General features: G+C 50.3%; 10 protein-coding genes across 10 annotated transcripts; 5 read left to right on the top strand and 5 right to left on the bottom strand.

Moving 5' to 3' along the window:
• Nucleotides 1-161: 161 nt before the first annotated feature.
• ALTATR162_LOCUS5637 (uncharacterized protein) lies at nt 162-2,231 on the top strand (the record flags this gene model as incomplete). The annotated part of the gene is made up of 2 exons (XM_043313256.1): nt 162-248; nt 348-2,231. The coding sequence occupies 2 exons, from the start codon at nt 162-164 to the stop codon at nt 2,229-2,231; spliced, it is 1,971 nt and encodes a 656-aa protein (XP_043169191.1).
• A 409-nt stretch (nt 2,232-2,640) lies between these two features.
• Nucleotides 2,641-4,026, top strand: ALTATR162_LOCUS5636 (uncharacterized protein; the record flags this gene model as incomplete). The annotated part of the gene is made up of 1 exon (XM_043313255.1): nt 2,641-4,026. The coding sequence occupies one exon, from the start codon at nt 2,641-2,643 to the stop codon at nt 4,024-4,026; it is 1,386 nt and encodes a 461-aa protein (XP_043169190.1).
• A 471-nt stretch (nt 4,027-4,497) lies between these two features.
• ALTATR162_LOCUS5635 (uncharacterized protein) lies at nt 4,498-6,048 on the bottom strand (the record flags this gene model as incomplete). The annotated part of the gene is made up of 2 exons (XM_043313254.1): nt 4,498-5,907; nt 5,959-6,048. 2 exons carry the CDS (start codon nt 6,046-6,048, stop codon nt 4,498-4,500), a joined length of 1,500 nt encoding a protein of 499 aa, XP_043169189.1.
• A 273-nt stretch (nt 6,049-6,321) lies between these two features.
• ALTATR162_LOCUS5634 (uncharacterized protein) lies at nt 6,322-9,461 on the top strand (the record flags this gene model as incomplete). Its single annotated transcript, XM_043313253.1, has 6 exons — nt 6,322-6,607; nt 6,656-7,510; nt 7,558-7,612; nt 7,714-7,774; nt 7,835-7,842; nt 9,197-9,461. 6 exons carry the CDS (start codon nt 6,322-6,324, stop codon nt 9,459-9,461), a joined length of 1,530 nt encoding a protein of 509 aa, XP_043169188.1.
• A 465-nt stretch (nt 9,462-9,926) lies between these two features.
• Nucleotides 9,927-12,281, bottom strand: ALTATR162_LOCUS5633 (uncharacterized protein; the record flags this gene model as incomplete). The annotated part of the gene is made up of 2 exons (XM_043313252.1): nt 9,927-11,428; nt 11,480-12,281. 2 exons carry the CDS (start codon nt 12,279-12,281, stop codon nt 9,927-9,929), a joined length of 2,304 nt encoding a protein of 767 aa, XP_043169187.1.
• Nucleotides 12,282-13,196: 915 nt separating this feature from the next.
• Nucleotides 13,197-14,686, bottom strand: ALTATR162_LOCUS5632 (uncharacterized protein; the record flags this gene model as incomplete). Its single annotated transcript, XM_043313251.1, has 2 exons — nt 13,197-13,597; nt 13,645-14,686. The coding sequence occupies 2 exons, from the start codon at nt 14,684-14,686 to the stop codon at nt 13,197-13,199; spliced, it is 1,443 nt and encodes a 480-aa protein (XP_043169186.1).
• A 556-nt stretch (nt 14,687-15,242) lies between these two features.
• Nucleotides 15,243-17,514, top strand: ALTATR162_LOCUS5631 (uncharacterized protein; the record flags this gene model as incomplete). The annotated part of the gene is made up of 3 exons (XM_043313250.1): nt 15,243-15,297; nt 15,434-16,981; nt 17,039-17,514. The coding sequence occupies 3 exons, from the start codon at nt 15,243-15,245 to the stop codon at nt 17,512-17,514; spliced, it is 2,079 nt and encodes a 692-aa protein (XP_043169185.1).
• Nucleotides 17,515-17,878: 364 nt separating this feature from the next.
• ALTATR162_LOCUS5630 (uncharacterized protein) lies at nt 17,879-18,600 on the top strand (the record flags this gene model as incomplete). Its single annotated transcript, XM_043313249.1, has 3 exons — nt 17,879-17,900; nt 17,951-18,130; nt 18,185-18,600. 3 exons carry the CDS (start codon nt 17,879-17,881, stop codon nt 18,598-18,600), a joined length of 618 nt encoding a protein of 205 aa, XP_043169184.1.
• Nucleotides 18,601-18,737: 137 nt separating this feature from the next.
• Nucleotides 18,738-19,124, bottom strand: ALTATR162_LOCUS5629 (uncharacterized protein; the record flags this gene model as incomplete). Its single annotated transcript, XM_043313248.1, has 1 exon — nt 18,738-19,124. The coding sequence occupies one exon, from the start codon at nt 19,122-19,124 to the stop codon at nt 18,738-18,740; it is 387 nt and encodes a 128-aa protein (XP_043169183.1).
• Nucleotides 19,125-19,469: 345 nt separating this feature from the next.
• On the bottom strand, nt 19,470-23,542 carry ALTATR162_LOCUS5628 (uncharacterized protein; the record flags this gene model as incomplete). Its single annotated transcript, XM_043313247.1, has 4 exons — nt 19,470-19,782; nt 21,958-22,702; nt 22,759-23,074; nt 23,123-23,542. 4 exons carry the CDS (start codon nt 23,540-23,542, stop codon nt 19,470-19,472), a joined length of 1,794 nt encoding a protein of 597 aa, XP_043169182.1.
• Nucleotides 23,543-23,870: the final 328 nt, after the last annotated feature.

The raw sequence follows: 23,870 nt of genomic DNA, 5'->3' as shown, positions 1-23,870 counted from the left end.
GCATGCGCCGATAAAGGATAACGATCCTGACCGTCGATCCGTGCCCCACCCGCGCCTTCCAGATGAGCTGCCCTCACATTTTTGTCTTTCATCACTTGCAGCCATGACACAACGTCTTCCGCCACGCCACATTTTCCTGAACTCTCAATCGCGAGTTCATGATGGAGAAGATTACGGATAAGATCAATGCGCTGCCTGATGGCGCCAACTACTTCTCGCTGGAGTTCTTCCCGCCGAAGACGGCAATGGTGAGTTGCCCCGCTTGCACGCGACGGATATGGAAGGGACGGAGCATGGATGGGACCAGGAAGCCACAAAAGTGATGGCAGTAACTAATCGTTGCATAGGGATTTGCGAACCTCCAAACCCGATTAGAGCGCATGTCACAAGCTCTTCGTCCGCTCTTCGTCACCGTCACCTGGGGTGCCGGCGGATCAACAGCCACCAAATCGCTCGAACTCGCGGAGATATGCCAGCGCCAATTAGGCCTCACGACATGTTTACATCTTACATGCACAAACATGAACCGTCAGCTCATCGACGACGCGCTTGAACAGGCCAAGGTGTTGGGCATACGGAATATCCTGGCGCTGAGGGGTGATGCGCCACGGAGCGATGAGTATAGAGATGAAGGGACACCACCGGAGCAAGACTCGAACAAGGACTTTACGTGGGCAATTGACTTGGTCAAATATATCCGGAAAGAGTATGGAGACTACTTTTGCATTGGCGTCGCTGCGTATCCGGAGGGTCATTCGGATCAGAGCCACCCACAACATCAAGATCCGCAGTTCGATCTGCCATCCCTGATCGAGAAGACTAAGGCTGGCGCAGACTTCATTATGACCCAGCTGTTCTACGATGTCGAAGCCTATGATAAATTCGAGAAGATGTTGAGGGAGCATGAGAGCGGAGTGTTCAAGACAATACCGATTATACCAGGGTTGATGCCGATCCAATCGTACAAGATCCTGCTTCGGACAACGAAGCTATCTCATGCGAAGCTACCGTCCGATATGTTGGCGCGACTGGATGCGGTGAAGAGCGACGACGAACTGGTGAAGCAAGTGGGTGTTAAGATCATGGACGAGATGCTGGAACATATCAAGTCGCGACCGGATACATGCAGGAGAGGGTTCCACTTCTACACGTTGAACTTGGAAAAGGCAGTATCGCATATTGTGGAAGACACGCACCTCATTCCATCAACTTTGAACGACGACGACGATGACGATGAAGTTATTGTAGAGACGACGCCCGCAATCAACCTTGAGCCACCACCCAACGGCTTTGTGCCTCAAAGACGGCGATCATCAGCTGTCAACTCTGGCCCGCGAAATAGGGTGATAGTATCACATTCTTCCGCTGCTAAGTCAAGCAATCATTCGTACGAAGCCACGGATGAAGAGGCTGGTGTACCACGAGGCCCAATCAACACCCGCGCGAATACACTGGCAATTTCCGAAGGCGAGGGCTCGTTGGGTCGTGAAGCAACCTGGGACGACTTTCCTAACGGTCGCTGGGGTGATGCGCGTTCGCCCGCGTTCGGTGAAATCGACGGTTACGGTCCAACTCTGCACGTCTCAACGCCGCAAGCCCTCAAGCTATGGGGTCACCCAGTTGAGAAGGATGACGTCTCCAAGCTTTTCCGCCGCCACATCGAAGGGGACCTTGAGGCCATACCCTGGAGTGAGCAAAGTCTCTCTCCCGAAACCCTGACTATCAGCAAGCAGCTGCTTGCCCTCAATGCAAAGGGTTGGTGGACAGTTGCCTCGCAACCCGCCGTTAATGGTGTGAAATCAACAGACCCCGTCTTCGGCTGGGGTCCCAAGAATGGCTATGTCTTCCAAAAGCCATTCGTCGAGTTCTTCATCCCTGCTTCCGAATTCGCCGCTCTCAAGCCCAAGCTCGATGCCCACGAACAGGTCACCTACTTCGCTGGTAACGCCGCCGGTGAATTTGAAGCCAGCCAAGAGGATGGTGTGAACCCTGTTACTTGGGGCACATTTGCAGGCAAGGAGATTGTTACGCCTACCATCATCGAAGCCGTCAGTTTCAGGAGTTGGCTTGACGAGGCATTTAGTATCTTCAGAGAGTGGCAGAGGATTTACCCACCGAGGAGCGCGAGTAGTACACTACTTGGAGCTTTGCGACAGGACTATTGGCTTGTCAACGTCATTTGGGGTGATTTCGTTAACGGCGAGGGGTTGTGGGAGTTTTTGGAACAGTAGGTTGTGGGCATAGGAAGGCGTATGTGCAAGAGGTTGTATATGTAGATACGAAAATATTGCAAAGCTCAAGTATCCTGGGTGCCGGTTGGGAAATTGTCATGTTGATCTCCAACGGCTGGTTCACCGGTCGCTCTTGCCACTTTCTTTCTATTGGACCCAGCCTGCATTTGGAAGGACATAAGCTCAACTCCGCCAGCCTTGATCACAATAGCCTGGCCTCACCATCATTCCGCCTTCCATCGTTCAGATCCTACTGAAACAATCCACGCGGGTTAACTGCCTAGAAATTATGACCACTGCATTGCCAATTCTCGTCTGAGGTCCTTCGTCATGGACCACACCGCAAAGCAATGCACTACTTCCCCAAATACCTCAATCTACTAAGAGAGGACCTAAAGCAGAAGTCGGCATGACTTCGAACCGAGATGGAGATCCTTCCCATGCATTGGATACGAACAACGAGCTGGCGATCGCCGCCTGGAATCGTAAATTTGGTGGCCCTTCCTGGGTTGAGTTAACATTCTCTGACGAGGAGCCATTTACCAGTGTCCGAAAACTTGGAGTAGGAGGCAACAGTACTGTTCACGAAACACACGTCGATGGGATTCCGCTGGCTCTCAAGAAGATCTACACCCGTAAAAAACCTACAAAACATATCCTCCGAGAGATCGAAATTCTTGGTCGTTTATCAAAGAAGCGACACCGTCATATCGTGAGCTTGATCGGTTCATATCAACACAAGCAAAGAGTTGGTTTTGATACGGTGCTCTTGATATGGCCCGTCGCCCGTACCGATTTGGCGAAAGTGCTTGGAAACCTCAAAAGTCTCACTACACTTCTGTACGTGCACACTAAGGCTGCCGATTGCGCAAGGGAAAATAAAGAGGACCCAGAAAAATGTACGACAGGGTACCAGTCAGCGATACAGGAAGCTATGGACCCACTATCGTTTCTGGCAACTGCTAGATCTAAGCCTCTTTCTACCATTGAGGAATCAGCGTGGGAGCTGACCAACGATTGCCGGAGACGCATTCGGTGCAGCGTGGGTTGCATAGCCGAGGCAATAGCAAATTTGCATCAAAACAATATCCGACACAAAGACCTAAAGCCTTCGCAGATACTTATTTCTTCAGATGGCCTATGGCTGACTGATTTTGGGTGGCCTGCGGACATGTCTGATGTCAACAGCAGTGTTACCAGCGGTGGTGATTTTATGACCCTCAAATATCATGCACCTGAACGAGCCAACAAACGACCGTGTGGACGAGCAGAAGATATATTTGGTCTTGGCTGCATCTATCTGGAGATGAGTTATGCCATGCTACAATCACCCAAAGTCCTGTTCCATCCTTGGTCGGTTCCAGGATTTTCATTCCAGGGCGATCTCGACCAAGTAGTATTCTGGTTACTGCCTCTGATTGAACATTACAAGGAAGTAAGTTTGAGATGGATTGTTCTCCTTAGGGACTTGTTAGCACACGAACAGAAAACACGGCCTGCAGCCAACACAATCCTTAACCGAATTCGCACCATCAACCAAAACTTTCCGGGTCTTGTCGATACATGCTGTCACCAACCCCTACCGGCGGAAACGAAAAGGCCTATTGGTAGCATACTCCAAACTCATGGCCCGGAAATTGCACGGCATATCGACCAGCAGGTCGAAGAATATGTAAGCATAGCGAAAGATTATGAGCTTTCAGAATTTCGATCTACGGATTTCATCGAAGCACAATTCTTGACCCTGATGCGCAATATATACGAGATTGTTTCGAACGCACAGCATGAGCTTTGATAGAAGCTGAGTTTGGGAATCTGTGTAACTCGCGGTTTAAGGATAACGAATTTGTGTCAGGATAGTTGTTGTCCAACTTTCGTATCTTCAGGTATCTTACTTTACACAACATTCATATACATTCTCGCCCGTACGCAGAGACATCCCTGTAGGCGCAACTCCATAACGCCAGCCATGCTCTATTTTTCTGGCTTATCAGCTCTTCTCAATGAGAAAGCCAGCGCCAAAGTTCAGAGTGGTAATAGAATCAAACGCAATAAATCGATGTAGTGGCACCGATGAACTCCAAGCAACGCTCTTTGACTTACTGGACTGGCTTCTGATTTTCTCCAACATCGCCGTCTAATGACATTATGTATTTGGAGGTGCCGATATCGATACGTTCAGTGAACGATGTACGAACTGGAAGCCGTTCCATAAATGAGGAAGGACAATCTAATAGCGATGTATGTGCCTAAGCAACGTGACGGCTCACAGCATGCCGGCGGCAGCCAGATCCCGGTAAACCTTCTCCGGCATGACGTTGCCTTCGTTGTCTTCCATCTCCACCACATTCTCAGCGAGCAACTTCTGTTTTTTTTGGTCCTTCTGAATCTTTCGCCACAGCTCCTCTGCCTCCTTGATGCTAGTGATCTCCCGGAAAAGCGAGGTGTTTGTGATTCCGAGACACTTGAGACCGTGAATATGGCGGGGCTCGTTGAAATGCTTATCGAATGCGCGTCTACCCATGTAAACGAAGTTTCCGCAGATCTCGCAGGGGAATTCGACGCCGAGTCCGTGGAGCTTGTACAGCCAGAAGGGAATGGGCTTACCATCCCAGGCGAGTGGCAACTTCAGGGGGTTGTAGATCTTGTCTTCGCTGTCAGACTCGTTGTCCTCCTCTTTTCCACCATTCTCAGGTCCCTCGGCGTACAGTTGCTCCAGCTCTTGTTGTCGCTCGCGCTCAGTCATACCCTGCTTCCGCTCAACGTTGACCTTGGTATCGCCACGCTCCGTCTGCATGGCTGCAGCGAGCTTTCGTATTCTGAATTCTCGTTCGGCGACTGCACGTTCCTTGAAGCGTTGCAGGTCTGTGGAGGCGCTATTTGCCTGCTTTTCACCGTCTTGCGCACCGTTCTGGCTCTCTTGAACTGCTTTCTTGTGCTTCTTGCCTGACAGATGTGCTTCGTAGACGGTCTCCTTCGAGAACCCCTTTTTGCAAGCTGAGCACCAGATACCCTCGCCCTGTGCTTCACCGTTGGCTGGTGCAGATGCCGATGTCTTCTTTTCCCAGCCCGGAACTTGATCCTTTTCCCACAACTCCTCGAACTCCTTATCAAAGTTAGCGAAGAGCTTGTCCAAGTTCTCCAGTGGCTTTGTCCGTCGCATGAAACTCTCGAGATAGTCTTGAAGGGCTTTCAAGTAATGAAAGTAAGCCTCCGACTTCTTCTGCTCGCGCCGAATGTTGCATTGCGGAGGGGTGAAGACATCGAACAGATCGAGGTACTGCAGATAGGTCAGGCGGCGCGCGTTTTGCTGAACGGGAAGGTTCAAGTACTGCTCGTGCAGCGTAGTCAGGTCGAAAAAGCGACCAAAGCCTTCCTCGCCAGTGAACATGGAATCGATGGCTGCAATTGATTGCATATGATCTTCGGGTGACCTTTTCTTGTAGGCCTTCTCTAGGTTCTCGACGGGCTCGTTCGGGTATCGGTTATGGAAGTCTTTGATTGATGCGATTTCCTTCATGAAGGACTCCATAGGGTCTCCAAGGGTGATGCCGCGCACCTCATCCTCCTTCTTGTTGTCCTCATCTTGGTAGATCTTCAGCAAGCGGCTCGACTGGCTTTCGATTTGCTCTAGGAATCGCGCAATGTCGTGATCACGTGCGAGGCGATCGCGGATCTGACGTGAGTTTAGCATGTAGTTGGCGACAGACGCAATAGATGTGCCTACGTGTGGAGGGTCTTCTAGAAGTCGCTCGGCAGCGGCGTCCTCGAGGCGCTCCAAGTCCTCGTGAAGTTGGCGCTGGTCTTCCAAAAGCATATTTGCAGTCGCCTGTAGTAACTATGAGTCTTTTGTATAGCAGCGGTTCGGTAGTGAATGTGCAGACCTTTGCGGCGGTGACGGTGTTGAGCTGCTGGTGGAGCCTGTCGCGGCGACATAAATCGCAAAACGCGCTAGTAAACGGAGCTAGCCCGCCGAGGCTCCGGCCCTCCGCAAAGCTCAGGCGCAACTACTCCCAAACTTTCTTGCACATCGCGAACTATTGTCCAAAACCAACATACACCCGATACAACCCCCGAAATCACAGACAACATGGCGGAAGGAATCGATCGAAATGCGGACGACAAGATGGAGTTCTCCACCTCCAAGGAGGTTACCGTCGCGCCCACCTTCGAGGCAATGCACCTGAAGGAGAACTTGCTACGCGGTATCTACGCCTACGGTTACGAATCGCCTTCAGCGGTGCAGTCGCGTGCTATTGTGCAAATCTGCAAAGGTCGCGACACTATTGCGCAGGCACAGTCCGGAACCGGAAAGACTGCGACTTTCTCTATCTCTATCCTCCAGGTCATCGACACAGCTGTACGCGAGACGCAGGGTACGTCAGCCACGGTTTGATAAGAAGAACTATACTAACGAGATGTAGCGCTCGTACTGTCGCCTACTCGCGAACTTGCGACTCAAATCCAGCAGGTTATCGTAGGTCTCGGTGACTACATGAACGTACAATGCCACCCTTGCGTTGGAGGCACAAACGTCGGCGAGGACATTCGCAAGCTTGACTATGGCCAGCACGTTGTCTCTGGGACCCCAGGACGCGTTGCTGACATGATTCGCCGCCGCAATCTCCGCACGCGTAACATCAAGATGCTCGTTCTTGATGAAGCCGACGAACTCCTCAACCGAGGTTTCCGCGAACAGATCTACGACGTCTACCGCTACCTACCACCCGCGACACAAGTCGTAGTCGTTTCAGCCACCCTCCCGTACGATGTGCTCGAGATGACAACCAAATTCATGACGGACCCCGTGCGCATTCTGGTTAAGCGTGACGAGTTGACACTAGAGGGCCTCAAACAGTACTTCATCGCTATTGAGAAGGAGGAGTGGAAGTTCGACACCCTATGCGACCTCTACGACACACTCACCATTACACAAGCTGTCATTTTCTGCAACACTCGCCGCAAGGTTGACTGGCTGACCGACAAGATGCGCGAGGCCAACTTCACCGTATCCTCCATGCATGGGGAAATGCCTCAGAAGGAGCGAGACAGCATTATGGCCGATTTCCGTCAGGCCAACTCTCGCGTGCTCATCTCAACCGATGTTTGGGCGCGTGGTATTGACGTGCAACAAGTGTCGCTAGTCATCAACTACGATCTTCCCTCGAACCGTGAGAACTACATCCACAGGATCGGTCGAAGCGGGCGATTCGGACGCAAGGGTGTGGCTATCAACTTCGTCACCCAGGATGACGTCCGTATCCTCCGTGACATTGAGTGTAAGTTTCACCCAATTCTTCCTCGAATTACTTGCTAACTATCACAGTGTACTACTCTACCCAGATCGACGAGATGCCCATGAATGTTGCAGACCTGCTCTCGTAAACTTTCGAGCGAAATAAAAACGAATTGCATAAAACAAACATGAAGCATATCGGACAACTACCTTCAAGGCGATGAGGTCGCGTAGACGCTCAACCAGGGAACACTACCCGCTCCGAGCAGCGGACTGGAAGTGGAGGAAGGGGCTCTCTAGCCGAGCAGTAAGCATACCTTCATGATGAGGCTTGTCTTTTCCTGGCTAACTTTGCAACTCTGGCCAGAATAAATTGTAGCAAATACCCATAACGTACTTACAATATACGAAGTCGATGGTTGTCGACGATTCTTAGCAGTGCCCCAACCCGATAACTAGCTCTAGTTTCGATTGTCACCATCATATTATAATGACTAGAATCTACGAAACATTCATGACAAGACAATCTTGATCTCAACCACGAATCTTTGAAGTCCGGAATCTGGTCTTACATCATGTTATGCGGCACCGCCAGTGTCAGAACAACGAGGCATGGCGAATATATCACGCTTCTTGCTTGTGAGATGATGATCACAACGCAATCTCTTGCGGTCACGCCTCAGTTCCGTCGCAAATCACTGTCGCAAACGTCCATTTGTACGCTTGCCCACCAAGCTTTCGTGCCTTCTCTGTGGTGGCAAATTTAGTTGCTTGGCCGAGTCGACAACGCGACCTCCTCAGATGGCAATGATGTTCCTACAGGGTGGTACTCTGTCTCTCAATACCATGGTCCTCTTATCGAGTGATGTTGTAATGTCTCCTGTCCCCATTCTTTCGAGCCGCAGCAGGGCATTGCTTCTGTACCATGCATCATCATGGGAGAGCAATGTTGGTACCGGTACCAGATGCTACAAATGTCTGCTTATGATGCAAGCGAGTGGCTGTACTGGTGAACGACATAGGAGAAGACATTCACGCTATGGATATATCTGGACCATATTCGTGAAGTGAGTGTAATATAGGGTTCGATGGTGCGAGAGAGTGTCTAAGGATACTTCGCGATCATATATACCTGCCATTTCTCTCATTCGAGGGAATCTCTTCGTTCGGGTCGCTGAGAATTGTGGAGGTCGTAAGTGGCTCAGCTACTCTGCATCATCGTAGTACCATGGGATGAGGTTACTTCACTGCAGACGTGTTCGGAAAACCACATCGTGAAGGGACCGGAGATTGAGAGTGGCCTGCAAACAATGAACGCGCTCTGGTTTCCTTTCATGTTCGGGCTCCCCTCAATCGCCTTGTAGCACCATGGAATCCAGCTGTAGGGCCTATCATGATGTATGGACCCTGCCTCAACATTTTCGTTCACCCTACCATGCAACCCTAGGCTCGTCGCCCTTCCAATACCGCATCTAAGCACTGTAATACCATGATCAGATACGTGTCCAACTGGATAACGGGAAAAGCAGACCGAGGGTATAAATAAGTTTCTATAGCCACTTTCAAAGTTCTCATCACCAAGCACTCCAGTTACAATATATCTACCAATCTCGAATTCAATCAGCCAAACTTCAAGTAAGCACTCCTTTCAAAATCATCTTGTTCATCACATCTCTATATCTCCAACCTTCTCCAGCATATCTACAAATTGTAGCTAACACTATCCCAGACTCCACCAGCAAACGTACCATCCCACATTCCAGTTAACCCTCATCTTAACTAACCCCGTCTCCAGCACCAGATCCGCAATCGAAATGCAGTTCAGCACCGTTATCACCTTTACTCTCGCCCTTTTCGCCGGCGCCGCCTTCGCTAATGAAGGGAAGAACTTTACCATCATCGGCCCGCCCGGCACCGTTCCCAACGCAATCTCCAAGACCACATCCAGGACCGTACCCGCCTCCACCGCAGGCTCTGACTCCGACTCCGACTAGGCATGTCATTCTGTGCCTACTCACCGCATTCAGGATGCTTTGAGACTATCTGGTGTACGATTTGGAAAGTAGCCTCCCCTACTATCGAGATGAATGGAAAAATGGCTAGTCAGATGCTTACTACGGGCTCGCTTGTTTCTAGATGTGTCTAGCTAGCTGGGTGGAAATGGATAGGGCTCCTCATGGAAACGGAAGATGATCCTATCCATGGGCCTCTTTGTAGAATCCATTGACATTATTCATCGTCGAACCTTTCTCGTTTGCTTGATTCATGATATATGATATTCGACATATTAATATGCTCTTTCGTCTTGCCCTCAGTAGTGTGTTACAGAATATGCGATGGGCATCAGAAGAGAAGACCCGCAAAGAAGCTTTTTCTCCAATGCTTGGCGTACGTGTGAGAAATAGTGCACCATCATTACGAATTCAAGTATAACTACTTCAGTTCCAAAAAAAACGCACCTAAGCCGCCGGTCCATCACCAAACGCGAGCTGCATCCTTCGTGCGTGCGCAGCTCGTCGCCTATCTTGTGCTGACACTGGCTTCTTCTCTCCGTCCCCATTCTGACTTGCATTGGACGGCACTGGAGAAGCTTCTACCTGCGTCGAAACAGAGGGAGTACTAGGCGCGACCTTCACCTGCAATTCTGGCCGAGAAATCGAACTCAACTGTTCCTGCGATATGGATGGTGAAAGTATTGGCTGTTCTGTATTGGCCGTTTGGTACGGCGCTTCAGCAGCTGAGGCTTGTCGCAACAAGTCTTCCGCCATCGTTTTGACGGGTTTGTGGCTTATCAATCTCTGCTGAAGGACGGAGAGCACAATATCGTCGTCATCTAGCTGTTCCGGTGTTTCGGTTGGATTGGCAAGTATAGGTTGAGAAGCCTCTTCGGTGATAATTCGAGGCGAGGGCAGAGGCTCAACAGTAGATGATAGAACATTTTGATGGTTCAATCCTTCCGATTTGGCAGATGTGGTCGAGGTTTTCGCAACGGTGGCAATGGTGGGCGATGGTGCTGCGTTGTATGATCTGTTACTTGATGTTTGCGACATCCTCTTTGACATGCGCTGCGACGGTCGCTGACTACTCGGTCGACGGATTGGCTCGTCGTCGGTAAATACTGTAACATTAACGAGAGAGCTGGGTGAATGCAGCGTGAGTATTGATGTTGCGTAATAAGACAAAGGTGACGTCGTACGCTCGGCAGAATCTGAGCTGGTTCCTCGCGAATTAGGAACGTCCATATACGCCGAAGGCGCGTTTATGTCTCTGTCATCATGCTGAGGAGGCCGTACAGGTCTTGCGTTGCTTGGAATCAGCTGCCCTAATAGGAGCTGAGCCCCAGCAACCTCGGTCGCTAGGGTTGCCAGACTGTTTGTTACTGCATCCGCTACCGGTGTCGTTTCGGGAACTATAGGTAATGCGTGACCGGTTGTCGGGCTTGAAGTCAATGAAATCGATGGCACCGACAGTGTAGGCGAAGTCGCCCATTCTCTACTCGGCAGTCTCTCGCTTGCTGCGCTGGGTAGCACATAACCCGCCAGATCATCAATGAGTGACGGTTGGCTCTTTAGATGCGGAAGCTCTGACGGCAAAGAGCTGTGCTTCTCGGTGTGTCTTTGGATATCGATCGATGTTGCTCGGTATCGCCTTGCTACCATGGGCACGCTAACCGTAGCTTGTGTAGATAGAGTAGAATCGTTGCGCTCAATTGTTGTATCCGCAACTTTCGCAGAAGTGGTAGCAACATCGACGGAGGTACGAGATCTTAACTCTCGAGGTGTAGACGGCCGGGAGTAATCTGTACGTGCTCGCGGCCGTCTGTGTAAAGCTGGGCTTTCGGCATGGAGCTCGCGGGATACTTGGGGACTTAGGAAGATCTGCGAGTTCTGACTCTCCACCAAGTCTAAGTCAGCCGGCATGCTACCCGCCAACTCCACTGGTACCGAGTTGACACTACTGGCTGTAGATAGTTAGTCGAGAGCTACTTTCATGTAACACGCTTGGTGCTTACTCTCAATGTCGTGTTTCTCAACTTCAGATGCTAGGTTGACGTTTGATGCAGACAGGTTCGTGTGACTCGTCCGGTACTTTTGCCTTGAATAGGGTCCACGTAGCGCATCTTTCTCGTCGTGAGGCACCCATGGTCGCACGGGAGCCTCGAAGATGGGTTCTTCCGCGATAGCTCCAGGTTTACCGCACAGCTCCGCCGTCTGCATAACATATATAGCGCCTGTCAACTGGGTATGACATTGATCTAGTTGTTGCTTCTTTTTCAGAAGCCTCTTCTGGTTCTTCAGACCCCACTCAAGCTTGCGCTTCGATGCAACTGTGCCGCCGTCTCCATCATGGCCCCATGCTGTATTCATGTCCATGCCGATATCATTGAGAGCACGCCGCACTTCGAGCAAAGAACCCTCGATCCATCTTCGTTTGCTCGGGTAGGCATCCAGGAAGTTTGAAACCGCAGATGAGAGATAAAGGCGCGTTGCCTCGTCGATGTCTTGCCGTACTTGTTGGATGATACTCACGAAGGCAACAGTGTCTGATGAAGCTTTCTCGGAAGAAAGAACATAGTCGGCGAAGTAGTAAGTAGTCGGGATTGCTGGAAAGTCGTTCGAAAGATCATCTGGCGTTTCTCTAGGAATGGCACTTGATGGTCGGCGCTCTTCAGAGCTACTGGGCTCTAGCTTCGGCCGCCCGATTTTGCGTTGGAAGTACTTCAGCCTTGTCCCCTCGGTTTCTGTAGGCGGTGGAGTGGGGAGATCAGCCCGGTGTAGTGTTTCCGGAAGGAACAAGCCGGCCGTAGGCAACATCGAAGTCTATGTTGGGATGAGTCTTATTCGTATCACTTTGAGCTGAGCGCACTATCGCTGTAAAAAATTTGAGAGTAGCTGGAAGCGCGCATAGTCTAAGCAATGGTAGTAGAGCCGTGCGCCAGGTACTGAAGCACGAACCCCGCAGACAGTGACGCAGTCGTTGGTGTTTCGGAGCTCGAAATAGGCACAATTGGTGCGTGCCAGGCACTGTTGGTCCAGCTTCGTGCGTCGGCCTGTCTGATGAAAGTACTTGCTCAAACATGGGATAACTATCAGTCGATCAAGGCTCGGACTTAGCGGTAAAGTGGTGGTTGGGGGCGGAGATCAACAACTCAGGCGCGAGTGTTGGTATCGCAGAGTCATGCAGTGTTGTTGTCTTACGCCGCACTGCATTATGCGTGGAGCGCGTCGCCGGAGTTGGTGTAAATTATTCCTAGGTTATTGATTTTCGGCCCAAACCTCGCTATTTGGCTGCGCTGCAAGGGTGTTTATTGCTTATTTCGAATGTCTGGACTACGCCTCAATGGGGGCCAAAACACAATGGAAAACGGCCCCCATGCGCAAAACGCGTGTTGAGACTTGAGAAGCGCAATTGCGGGAATAAATTATAAGGCAACCCACTCGATTGGCTATTGCGCAGAAGTCTTTGATCCTCGGCCATAGCGAACTAGACTTTAAAGCGCAGGCAAGAAGTCATGGTGCAGCGACTTTTATGGTCTGGCAAGCGAGGTGAAGATGTAAGTACAACCCATGAGCTTTGATTCACTAAACAAAGATGGCGGTCAATATCGTTGAGATTTCAACAGATCCCAAAGTGATGAGAAGATGGAACCTCGCATCGCTGGGAGGCTGGGATGGGTTCTACCTGTGGAACATATCGTCTATGAGGGGCTCCTTGCGTGAGCCGACGTTTCAGGCATCCAACCGTCTGACTACAGCCTCGCTGAACGGTCGCGGCGGACTGACTGGCTGGCCGGCCTCGTCTACCACTTGCACAAGAGCGGGAAAAATGCACAACTCCCCTGACGTGACACCGTGTTCCTCCTGCCACTCAAATTTCCATGCGCTGGGCTGAGAGAACAACGTGAAAGCAAACAGCGCCACCCGCTTCAGCAGTTCCTCAAGGTTTCGCTTGCGCTCTCCGTTGTTCATGCGAGTGTCTGCATACGGCTGTAGTACGTTGTCTAGTGTCGCAAGAGTTGCTTGTATACTTGCATGTCGACTGTCAGAAGGACTGAAAGGGTTGCGAACGTAGCTAGACTGCATCAACTCGGCAGTCATGACCCGCCAATGTGCCATCAATGAAGCTTGAGCTAAAAGACAGTTAGTGGCTGCAGGAGAAGGGGACTCTACCACATACCTTGATAGCCGCGGTCTCCGGTTGTAATTGCTTGGTAGCATTGTGCAACTTCAGACGGCAGAAGGCTCTTTGAGGGATCCTTGGAAGGTTGAATTTTCGAGACGACAACCCAAGCGATGATGAACCTCAGAGCAATCTCTCTAGTCGCAGCGTTTCCCATCAATGTAGTGAGCGTTCCGACCGATATTGGTAGACTTGATCCTAGTGCTTGAAGATCGTCGCAATCGATCAAGCCAGGGCTAACATGGCTGGTGTGATAATAACTTTGGACGTGATTCTTGATAGCGTTGCTTATTTTCGAGACATCGCCAGAGATGGCCTTATCTTCTAATGGCTGGGGAAGTCCACCTCCAGAGGTATACGCTGATGATGGTTCCCCGGTCAATGGTATGGCATTCGCAGAGAACCCTTTCTCATTCGAAGCCAACGCATATGTATTCGTGTCAGAGTACTGCGTTTTTGACCCTCTTCTACGCCAACAGAACCACAGAATGAGCCCAGCAAGCAAGGCCCCTGCAGCAAGGCATCCAATCGCAATACCGGCGGTCGCGCCTGTCGAGAGTCCCCCGTTGGTTGTCTTGGGTTGAGAACCCGACGTGACAGCTGAGGTCGATGCAGCTGTTTCTGATGTCGGAACAGAAGCGGATGGTTGTGAGGGAGTCGATGTAATCGATGCGCCGGGAGTAGCACTAGATGATGGCGCGATACCCGTAGATGGGGTAACCCCAGCTACAACAGACTGAAACAAGATCTGAAGGTTGGGTTCCTGAGCTACTGACAAGGCGACAGTACCCATCGTTGTTGCAGGGTCGCCAGGTTTGAGCGTTAAGTCTTTGCCATATTTGATGCCCAGTGTAAGAGGTACCAGCACATCAAAATTCGTTAAGGGTGTATCACTCCAAGAGAGTTGAGTTTGGAAACTTCCTGTAGTAGCTGTGTATACATAAGCTGGTGGTAAAGCAAGAGTGGCAGTCTCCCATAACATGGGGTCTACACTGGGCGTGTCTCGAATCTTCAGGTCTGGCTGGTTGGAACCTGCCATCGTTGGAAGAGGGGTTTTTTTTCGAGCGCTGCAAGTTGGTTCGTGGTCCCAAAAAGAAAGACAATAATACAACGCGCAATCATGAGCGAGAGATGCGCATAAGTGTAGCCAGAAGCCAGCCCGAGGCTCAGTCTGTAGACAGTTTTAGAATTTTGGCTACGCTCCCGGTAGAACACATAACCAGCACAATCTCACATTCTACTCGCGTCAATCCTAGTAGAACCCGTGCCCTCTGTCCGCTAGTCCCCACATATCAGAGGCTGTGAAAGACCGAGCACAGCGAACGGAGGTCTTAATCCCGGCCAGTCGTTCGTTAATACGGAATGTGCTTAGTTGCGGCCCCCAAGGCGCACTCATCATGCATAAAGCGCGTATTCCGAAGATAGAGGTACGTGGGGGCTAAAATGGCGCCCAGTTGTGATCGGTCAAAAGACGTTGTGCCGCAAGGCTGAGACAGGGGGTCACCCGGAGGCACCTGCATCGCTCCCGCATCTTATAGATACATGATCAGGCAGGGAGGCAACAACGGAGACAGTGTCACCGACAACAGGACAAGATGGAGCGAAATGAACGACCGCACATGATTGTGGGTATAGATTTGGGGATGACATGTAAGTTCTGGCGAGGCTGGGTTCAGCTGAAGCGAAGGGCGGATATGGGACCAAAGCTCGGTTCGGCTAAGCACATATTGATCGATCACGTGGCGCATCCTACACAGGTTGGAAGCTGACGCGAACATCTTTTCAGGTACCGGCGTGGCATATGTGAATCTTTCCATCGGCAGCGAGACTGTTCGTTGGGTGCAGAAGTGGCCTGGTCGATTCCAGGCAAATGAGAACAAAGTTCCGACAGTAGTGGTCTACCCAACTGGCTTCAAAGATCCTTCATCATGGGGCTTCCTTTCCGAGACCGCCGCGGAGACCGCTGCAGACGACAAGGAATACAAGGAGTGGTTCAAAACCTGCCTCGATCCGGAGAAGCTGCGACGCAAGCAATTGGAAGATCCAGAAGGCGCGCCTGAAAGCTTGCAGGAGGTCGAGAAATGGTACAGCGACTACTTGCGGAAGATGTACGAGTATCTGTCGTTCAAACTAGGTGGAGAGCTTTCTGGGATTGGCTGGGAAGAGGCCAGAATCGAGTTTATCTTCAGCGTGCCCACCACCTGGACTCCAGTGCCGACTGTCGAGAATTTCAAACGGCTTGTGAAAGAGGCGGGCTATGGTACACATCCAAACCATGAGATGACCATAGGCTTGACGGAAGCTGAGGCTGCCGCTGTACATGTTTCTACTGAAGCACCAGGCATCTTTCGCGAGAATGACGTCCTACTGGTTTGTGACGCTGGTGGTGGGACCACAGATCTCAGCGTACTGAAGGTCACTGGCACAGTCAACCAGACTATTGATCTCCAGCAGATGGACGTAGTCTTCGGAGAGACCATCGGCTCTGCTGCTATCGATTACGAGTTCGAGAGACTGGTGATGCATCGCTTGACACTCGCACACAGTACCAATCCTCTGCCTGTGGACCCTGCAGATGCTGGATGGGAGATGATGAAGAGTCGAGACTTCCAAGCCGTCAAGTGTGAGTACGGCGCGCCGGACGATACGCCACTGTTTAGCATAGGTATCCCGCGCGTCCCTCACACGTACAACAACTCTGATCCGGAAGTGCGTATCCGCAACGGTGAAATGACCTTCGAACGACGAGATCTCCAGCGATTGTTTGATAAGCAGATCGCGAAGTTGTTCAAGCTGATCGACACACAGCTACAATCGTTGTTTCAGAAGTTCCCAAGAGAGCATGTATCGCATCTTGTTCTCAGTGGTGGGCTGGGCAATAGTGCATATGTGCAGTCGCAGCTCCGAAAGTACTATGCGCGCACCTCTTTCCCGAACGCCGAATCAATTTCCGTAAGCATAGCACCCGATCCTCAACTTGCTGTGTGTAAAGGTCTCGTCAGCGATCGTGTGCGAAAGATCCTGACATCGCGATCGGTCCTGGGATGGCGTTGCTGTCGCGCATCGTACGGCACCGTATGCAAGATCGCGTACGACAAGAAGAATCCTGAGCATCAGGGAAAAGCACTCGTTCGGGATCCATTGAACAATAAGTTGTACATCACGCAGTCGATAGCGTGGTTCATCAAGAAAGGCGCGCCGGTAAGCGTGGACAAACCGATCGAACACAATTTCATCAAGAAAATCGACCCAGGCGACCCAAGAAGAGCGTTTCCAACAACTGTCATTGAGAGTGATCTGGAAGCGGCAATGTTACCAGATCAAATGAACCAATGTATGCATGCAGAGGCGTACCCACTCCTTTCGTTAAGGTTGCTAACAGCTCTTGTAGACACGCGCATTCTTTGTGAGATCAATTCAGACCTCTCTGCTGCAGACGAGAGGAAGTTTCAAGAAAGAAACAAGCACTTCTGGTCGTTACAGAAGCATTACTTGCGCATCGAGTATTCGGTGCGCGTCTTGATCGGACCCGCAGACATCCGTTTTGAGCTGTGGTTCGACGACCAGAAGCTTAGTCGCGATGAGTCGATCAGAGTGGAATGGATGCCTGCGCAAATTCCACAGACGCCTCAAATAGCCGAGATGTCCGGGGCAGAAAGAGAGGCTGTTGAAATGCCCATTCTGCCACCAACGCCAATAGGCGCTGCGCCCCCAAGTGGCACATTCATTACCGATCCGAACGCGAAGGTTATGAGGACAAGTAGTTTCGCAGTAGTAAACAAGAGGACTACTGTAGACATGGGCAGGAAGCCACGAGGGATGGGTGGGCTGTTCGGGAAGAGTTCTTTCTTTGGGCGCGCTGCGTAGAATGAGGTTCCGATCGCGATGACGCATCGGCTCGGAAAGCGGCTTCCGATCACTTCGTAGCTGAGACACTAATTGACAACTACAACCTGCGTCCCCAAGTCCACGATGCTAGAATCTTATCATTTGATTGGTACTTGTATCGCAAGTAGGCAGGCAACCGTTCAGCCCCAAGCCGGCCACCGCCCCTGATCACTTGCCTGTCTTGTGCTAACGTTGCACTGAACGGGCTTTCAGCGCGTCAGCCTCGTCAGCCTCGGTTGCAGGCAACGAGATGGCCCATCTACTTATAGGATTGAAGCGCAAAAGAACTGATCTTCTAAACAATCTCCGTCTCTCTATGTGTCTTCCCTCTTGAACAGACACCATGCGTCACCTTTCGAATGCCGGTAAGAGCGGCTTGCAGTTCCATTTTCGATCTTGACTAACATATTTAAAGTCACATTATGCGGTCTTATCGCATCCAGCACATCGTTCGATCTATCACCACAAGAAGTGCTCGATTCGAATACGCCTAATCTTTTGCCCGAAACAACCATAGATCCTTGCTCTTTAGTCGATTCGCCTTTGGCGAATGCAAGCGTTCAGCTCAGCAGTTGGTTAGAATGCGCTGTCAACGGTACATAAAAACAGTAACAGATCGTAGCTTCAACCATGCTGACTCAAATAACAGGTTTCTACCCATATCCTGCGAACACAGACTGGCCCAAAGGCCATGCAACATCGTTTTCGAAAGACATTATGTTCACCTTCAACGACACGCATTACGACTTCGATGGTTCCCTGCATCTCTACACGATCTTCAATGCGACCCTCGGCGTAGCTTTCGCACCATTCAAGCATGGTTTCATCAATACCCTTGGCATACCTAATATGAATGGCGACAAGGGTGGCTTTGTCTATATGATTGGGTGGGCTGGAGGTTTCCAGACTCGTGCCAAGCGCGATCTGTACTTCACCAATGCAGCATTCGCTGTAGTCAAGGAAGAGGATGGGGAGAGAAAGATTGTTGAATTCCGAGAGAGCGGCAACATTCCGAACACAGCGCATTTGCCAGAGCCTGTCGAGTGGGCTTGCTCTTTCGAGTAGCGTGTGCTACAACATGCGGTAGATTTTGACTGCAAAGACCTAAACCCAACTGAGATTGAACGTAGCATATGGAAGGGACAACACTTTTCCTTTCGGCGCATACAACAGCATAACTCGCGCTTCCTGCACTGTGCTCCCTAGCCAAGATAAACTCTCATCGCCTCCGCCATCTGTTTCTGCAACCCTTCCATCTTCTTCGTCAGTCTCATTATATCTCCTTGTCTTTTCGCTTTTTCCGTCTCATCAGTACCATTATCGATCCAGTCAGATAACCGGTCACCGTTGAGCAACTCGTTCTTCCGCCGTATGACTTCAAGGTTTGCCTCCATCTTCTCGGTATTGGCACGAATGAGATCGATATAATCTTGCTGCTCTAGACCTTTCTGGATTTCTGCAAACTCTTCGTCTAGCTGCCAGAGCAGGTACAGGCTGGTCAATATGCGGTCGGCGCGATCCTCAAGGTCCGTGAAGAGGGGGGTAAGATTCTTGTTTTGGTGATACTGATGGGTTTGAGTAGTGCTCATTATGCAAATTTATATATTTACAAAGGTAGAGCGCAGATCTGTTCTTGCCAGAATGCTTTCTATGTATCAAAACTTGAAGGGAGAGCATGCGCTCAATGTTTCTAGTAGATGATCACCTACGTGGCTGTACAATGTAAGATTGTCATAATAAGCCATGGCGATCAACGTGAGTCACAATGTTCATATTCATCGCCGAGTGGACAATCTAACTCACGTCACGTACTGTCGGCTTCACATTGCCTTGGAGAATTCGAGACTGCTGATACGAAGTTTAGCTTCCGAGATTATCTCAACCATACAAAAGCAACGTACAATTCGCTGGAAACGTCCTAGTTGGTGTATACATCAAGGCTGCTGCACCTCTTCGAACCCGTACCTTACGTCAGCCCTGATCTCCTTCACCTGCTCTTCGACCAAGTTCAAGCTTTCTGCCAAATCCTTCTTGTCCTTCCTTGCAATCTCTAAAGCGTGATGCGGCGACTTCCCGCCTACAATGTATACGCCTGCGATATCGGTTATATCGACCCCGTTCACCAGCTTTCGGTACCCCTCCACGTCTTGATCTAGCATCTCTAGCTCTGCTTTGATGGATGCCACGGCATTGGCGCGGTCGGTGGCTAGTATGTCGGACTTTGCTTCGTGATACAAATGTGCGATTCTGGACCAACGTGTTACCATCTGGTCGTAGTGTGAGGGAAGAATTTCCCAAAAGGTGGTTGAGAAGAGTGTTACTCGAGGGGCTCGATATGAAGTTGACATGACAGCAAAAATTACAGTGACTTCTTGCTTCGGGTAGGCGCACGCGTAGTAGCTTTGTATGGGGGTTGCATCGTTTTAGGAAGGTGTGGTTCGGTGGTAAAAGAAGAAACTTCACACCGCAACCGTGCTCGATAAGGGTTGAGAAGCTACTGCATCGGAGAAGAGGGGAAGCCTTTGCTCCTGTCATGTGCGCAGCATATTTACCAACATTGTCACGCGGTCTGACTCAAGGCCAGGCTTGTCGCTCCTGTAGGTCACAGCTCTTGTGAGACTGTTCGCGCCTTGGACAGCATGGCACAATCATATCCACTACGAGATTGAGGTGGCAAGCCTGTAACTACTTCACTGTCTACCGAATTCCTGCGTCCTTAAACGTTCCTTCATAACCAGGCTGTGCGCTTGATGTCCGCCAGCCTACTACATGAGAGCTCATGCGCATCAACAGCCACATGCAATCATGGAGCATAAGTATCAAACTTTTGAACCACACAGAGAGTCATCCTCGGAATTCGAAGGCCTTGTAAAAGCCATCAGCGAGCTAAAAAAAAAATAGGATTGTTAGCTACCTGGAGGAGCTCAACTCATTTTATGCTCGCTTCACCCAAACCAATCCGGGTACAACAGAAGAATGAGATACGGAAGCACAGATGTCGAAGATGGCTGCAGACATGGAAAAGCAGTATCAGCAGATTGACAGGCATTATGGTTGGGTGCTGGCAATAGACCATGCACTTGTCAACGAAGTGCTTCGCTCACGCTTCGAGAGGAAGTTCGATGGCGAGACATGGTTAAATATCACTATTGAGGAGCTTAAAGCCACACGTCGTCTAGTGGTAGAGAGCGCGCACCGAGCTTTCCAACAGAATACCAAGGTGCTTCTCAGTCATGTTTCGCGTAACTCCGAATGCTTCTAATGCGCGACTGAATATAACTCTCCGAAGTCCCATTCTACAAACCCCAAAGCGCAACTACACTCTGATATGTCGCAAGTGTGCAAGCAGACCCTGGAGATCCATTCTTTGCACATACCACACCGCCAATGATTGCCATCTACACAATACAAGCAAGTAAGCTTCCAAATGACCTCCAAGATAGATTCCTCAAACCGGTAGGCCGACGGTGGTGATGCGCGAACCCTGAATGTTGATGAAAGACCAGGCAGCCTTTAAGATGCAATGTGCGTAATAAGACAATCATGAGCTGGTCGAAGCAATGGCGTGTGGGTGTATAGCGCTGCAACGGTACTAGTCTTTTGCTCGAAAGCCATTCGCATATGTGCGCTGACACATTGGGGATGCTCAGTGACATACATCTGAGTCAATTCTCGAGGCAGAGGTACTGTAGCGATGAGCGAATAAGCTGCTCATCATGCTGCAACGATTCTGCCGCGATCACGATAGCCATTGTCTCATGTTCAGGTACGAATAGCAATGTTCGCAATACTTATTACAGGGAGAACTCAGTATTATAGCCAAACTTACGCTGATCTACGCACCAAACCTAGCCAAATCAGCAACCTAACATTGTTAGATGGGAATGACATGATTGCGCAATTCACAAACCTCCCCACGATACGTCTCTGGGTGAACGCAGCCAAACCATTAATGACCTCATTCCACTGATGACATAATGATATATTCGCGAAAGTGCTATTTCCGTGCATAACAGGGACAAAGTGAATATTCCTTTGTAGACTCATGTCCGAGGTAGCACAGGGAAGATAAAATTCTCAATCCTCTTGTTATCAGGTGGGAGGGTATCGATAGCAGCCAATCAAAATCGACGTGTCGTATTCGCACACCTGTGGGAAAGCTCGATGAGAAGTGGCCGAAGGTTATTCACAAGGCTGCTGGGTCAAGAAGCTGGGTTTGGAGAGATGAGATGAACTGCTCGTCACCGCGTCAAGATGGCGTACTACCATATGATGATGCGGATAACAGATACTAAGATTATCCGAAATGTTCCTTGGATAATTCCATTCCTCTCTCAGCCCACCAAGTGCATCCGAGTGTATGGTTGCAGCTTTAGTAGGGTCTTAGCAGACCCCAGCCATTCTCCTACCCCAGCTACTCACCCGTCCTGTTCGTTGAGAGCATTGATAACTTCTTCAGCCGCGCGCTGCCCCGAAGTTATAGCACCCTCAAGATATCCCTTCCACTCATACGCTAACTCAGTGCCAGCGAAATGCAAATTGCCAACCGGTTCCCTCATCGATTTGCCAAATTTTCGTAACATTCCTGGGCCTAACGTGGTTGTCGGCGCTCCGCGGATATAATCCTCCTTGGTCCACTCAACATAGTTGTACTCGAGAACATCGCGGGCCCTGTTCGCAAGTTCCGCACCGACAAGCTCAGCCAGATGCTCAATGATGGCGCTGCGTTGATTCTCTTCAGGAAGTGCCTCCCAGCATATCGCAGTATCACCAGACACAAATAGAGCCAAGCTATACTGAGAAAGTGCGGGGTTGGAGATCTCCCAGCTATACCTGATTGGGCCAATAAAGGACGTGAACTTGCCGACTAGACCAGCGTGCCGCCACCACGGTTCGGTGTAAGTAAGGATAACTTTAGCGTAGTTTCCAGGCCGGCTCCGAGCGACGACTAAGTTCTTTTCGCATGGTAGTGGCGGTGAGAACTCAATATCGGCATAGAGGTGCTGTGTGATGGCCAACACAACCCTCTTCGCTTTGAATGTGTGGTTTGTCGCTGTTGTTACGATAGAAATGCCATCCTGCTCCTCGATCTTGGTCACAGGAGTGTCTGTATAGACACTATTGGGTTCTAGGGCATTGGCGAGACTTGTGGCGATTGCGGTAGTGCCTGTTAAAAGTATTGTCAATCGATGGCCGATCTTCATGGCGTAGGCGGATACTAACCCTCTTCTATCAAAAGCGACTGAGCTCCTTCTCTGCCTTCAGTGAGAAGACTCACGAGGCCATTACCGGATTTGACGTAATCAAAGAAGTAATGTGTTCCGATCTCATCTGGCTCTCGACCAACGATAGTTGTCAAGGTGCTGGCAAGCCCTTGTATGTGCTTATCCTCCCAGAGGCCCAATTGAGCAATCCATTCGGCAAAAGATACATCCTTCTTCTCTGGAAATTTGTCGAAACTTCGAATGTCTGTTTCTTCTATGGTCTTGTTGAGAAGAGCTAGGAAGATTGTCTCGGCGATCGGTGTCGAATCGTCAACCTGCAGGAAATCTAAGCTGCTTATCTTTGTAGTAGTCAATCTACTCACATCAGTGTCTCCTTCTTGAGGTATTCTTTGCACACTGCCGTCGGCACCTTGTACGACCGAGTCTCCATCGGTGTATTGCTCGAGAGTAACCAGACCAAACTGTTGCGTGAGCTTGAAGACCTCAGGCTGGGTTTTGTTGTTGATCCAGGTTGCGCCCAGCTCAACGATGCCAGGTCCACTCTGAAGCTTGAATGATCTGGATTTGCCACCGATCTTGCTCTTCGCTTCCAACACTACTGTTTTCAAACCTGTCTGGTGAAGATCATAGGCGGACATCAAACCAGAATATCCCCCGCCAACAACAACTACGTCAACCTCAGTTGCTCCATCGCTACGGTCTCTCAATGCGGCTCCATCGATACACCGTAAACTGAAAGAAAGAAAGAGGACTCGTAACGGAAAGCCAAATGCAATTTTCATTGTCAAAGAGTGGGAAACAGAAAGTGTTTGATAGCAAGTCAAGATAGAGGTACGAAGTTAAAGATATTGGTATCGAGTTGATTGCCCACATTTCGCAGCTCCGTAGGTGTCTTTTATATAAAGACATGGTATTGTCTTGAGATACTTCAGGCCACCTCCCAAGGCATAGCTCAATGATGGCCAAGTCGTGGCAAGGCTCTCGCGGAACGCGTAAATGCAATCATAGAAGTCGTTGCTCGAAGTATCTGCTCAGGACCCAAAAGATTACATCATTCCAAGCCCATGATCGTTACACTGTTCGGACTCGTACGGATTCTTCTAGCCGCGG

Source organism: Alternaria atra, assembly GCF_907166805.1.
Source record: "Alternaria atra isolate CS162 genome assembly, contig: 25, whole genome shotgun sequence".
Classification (NCBI taxonomy): domain Eukaryota; kingdom Fungi; phylum Ascomycota; class Dothideomycetes; order Pleosporales; family Pleosporaceae; genus Alternaria; species Alternaria atra.
The sequence above is the reverse complement of the archived record's forward strand: the minus strand, read 5'-3'. Positions and strand labels throughout refer to the sequence as shown.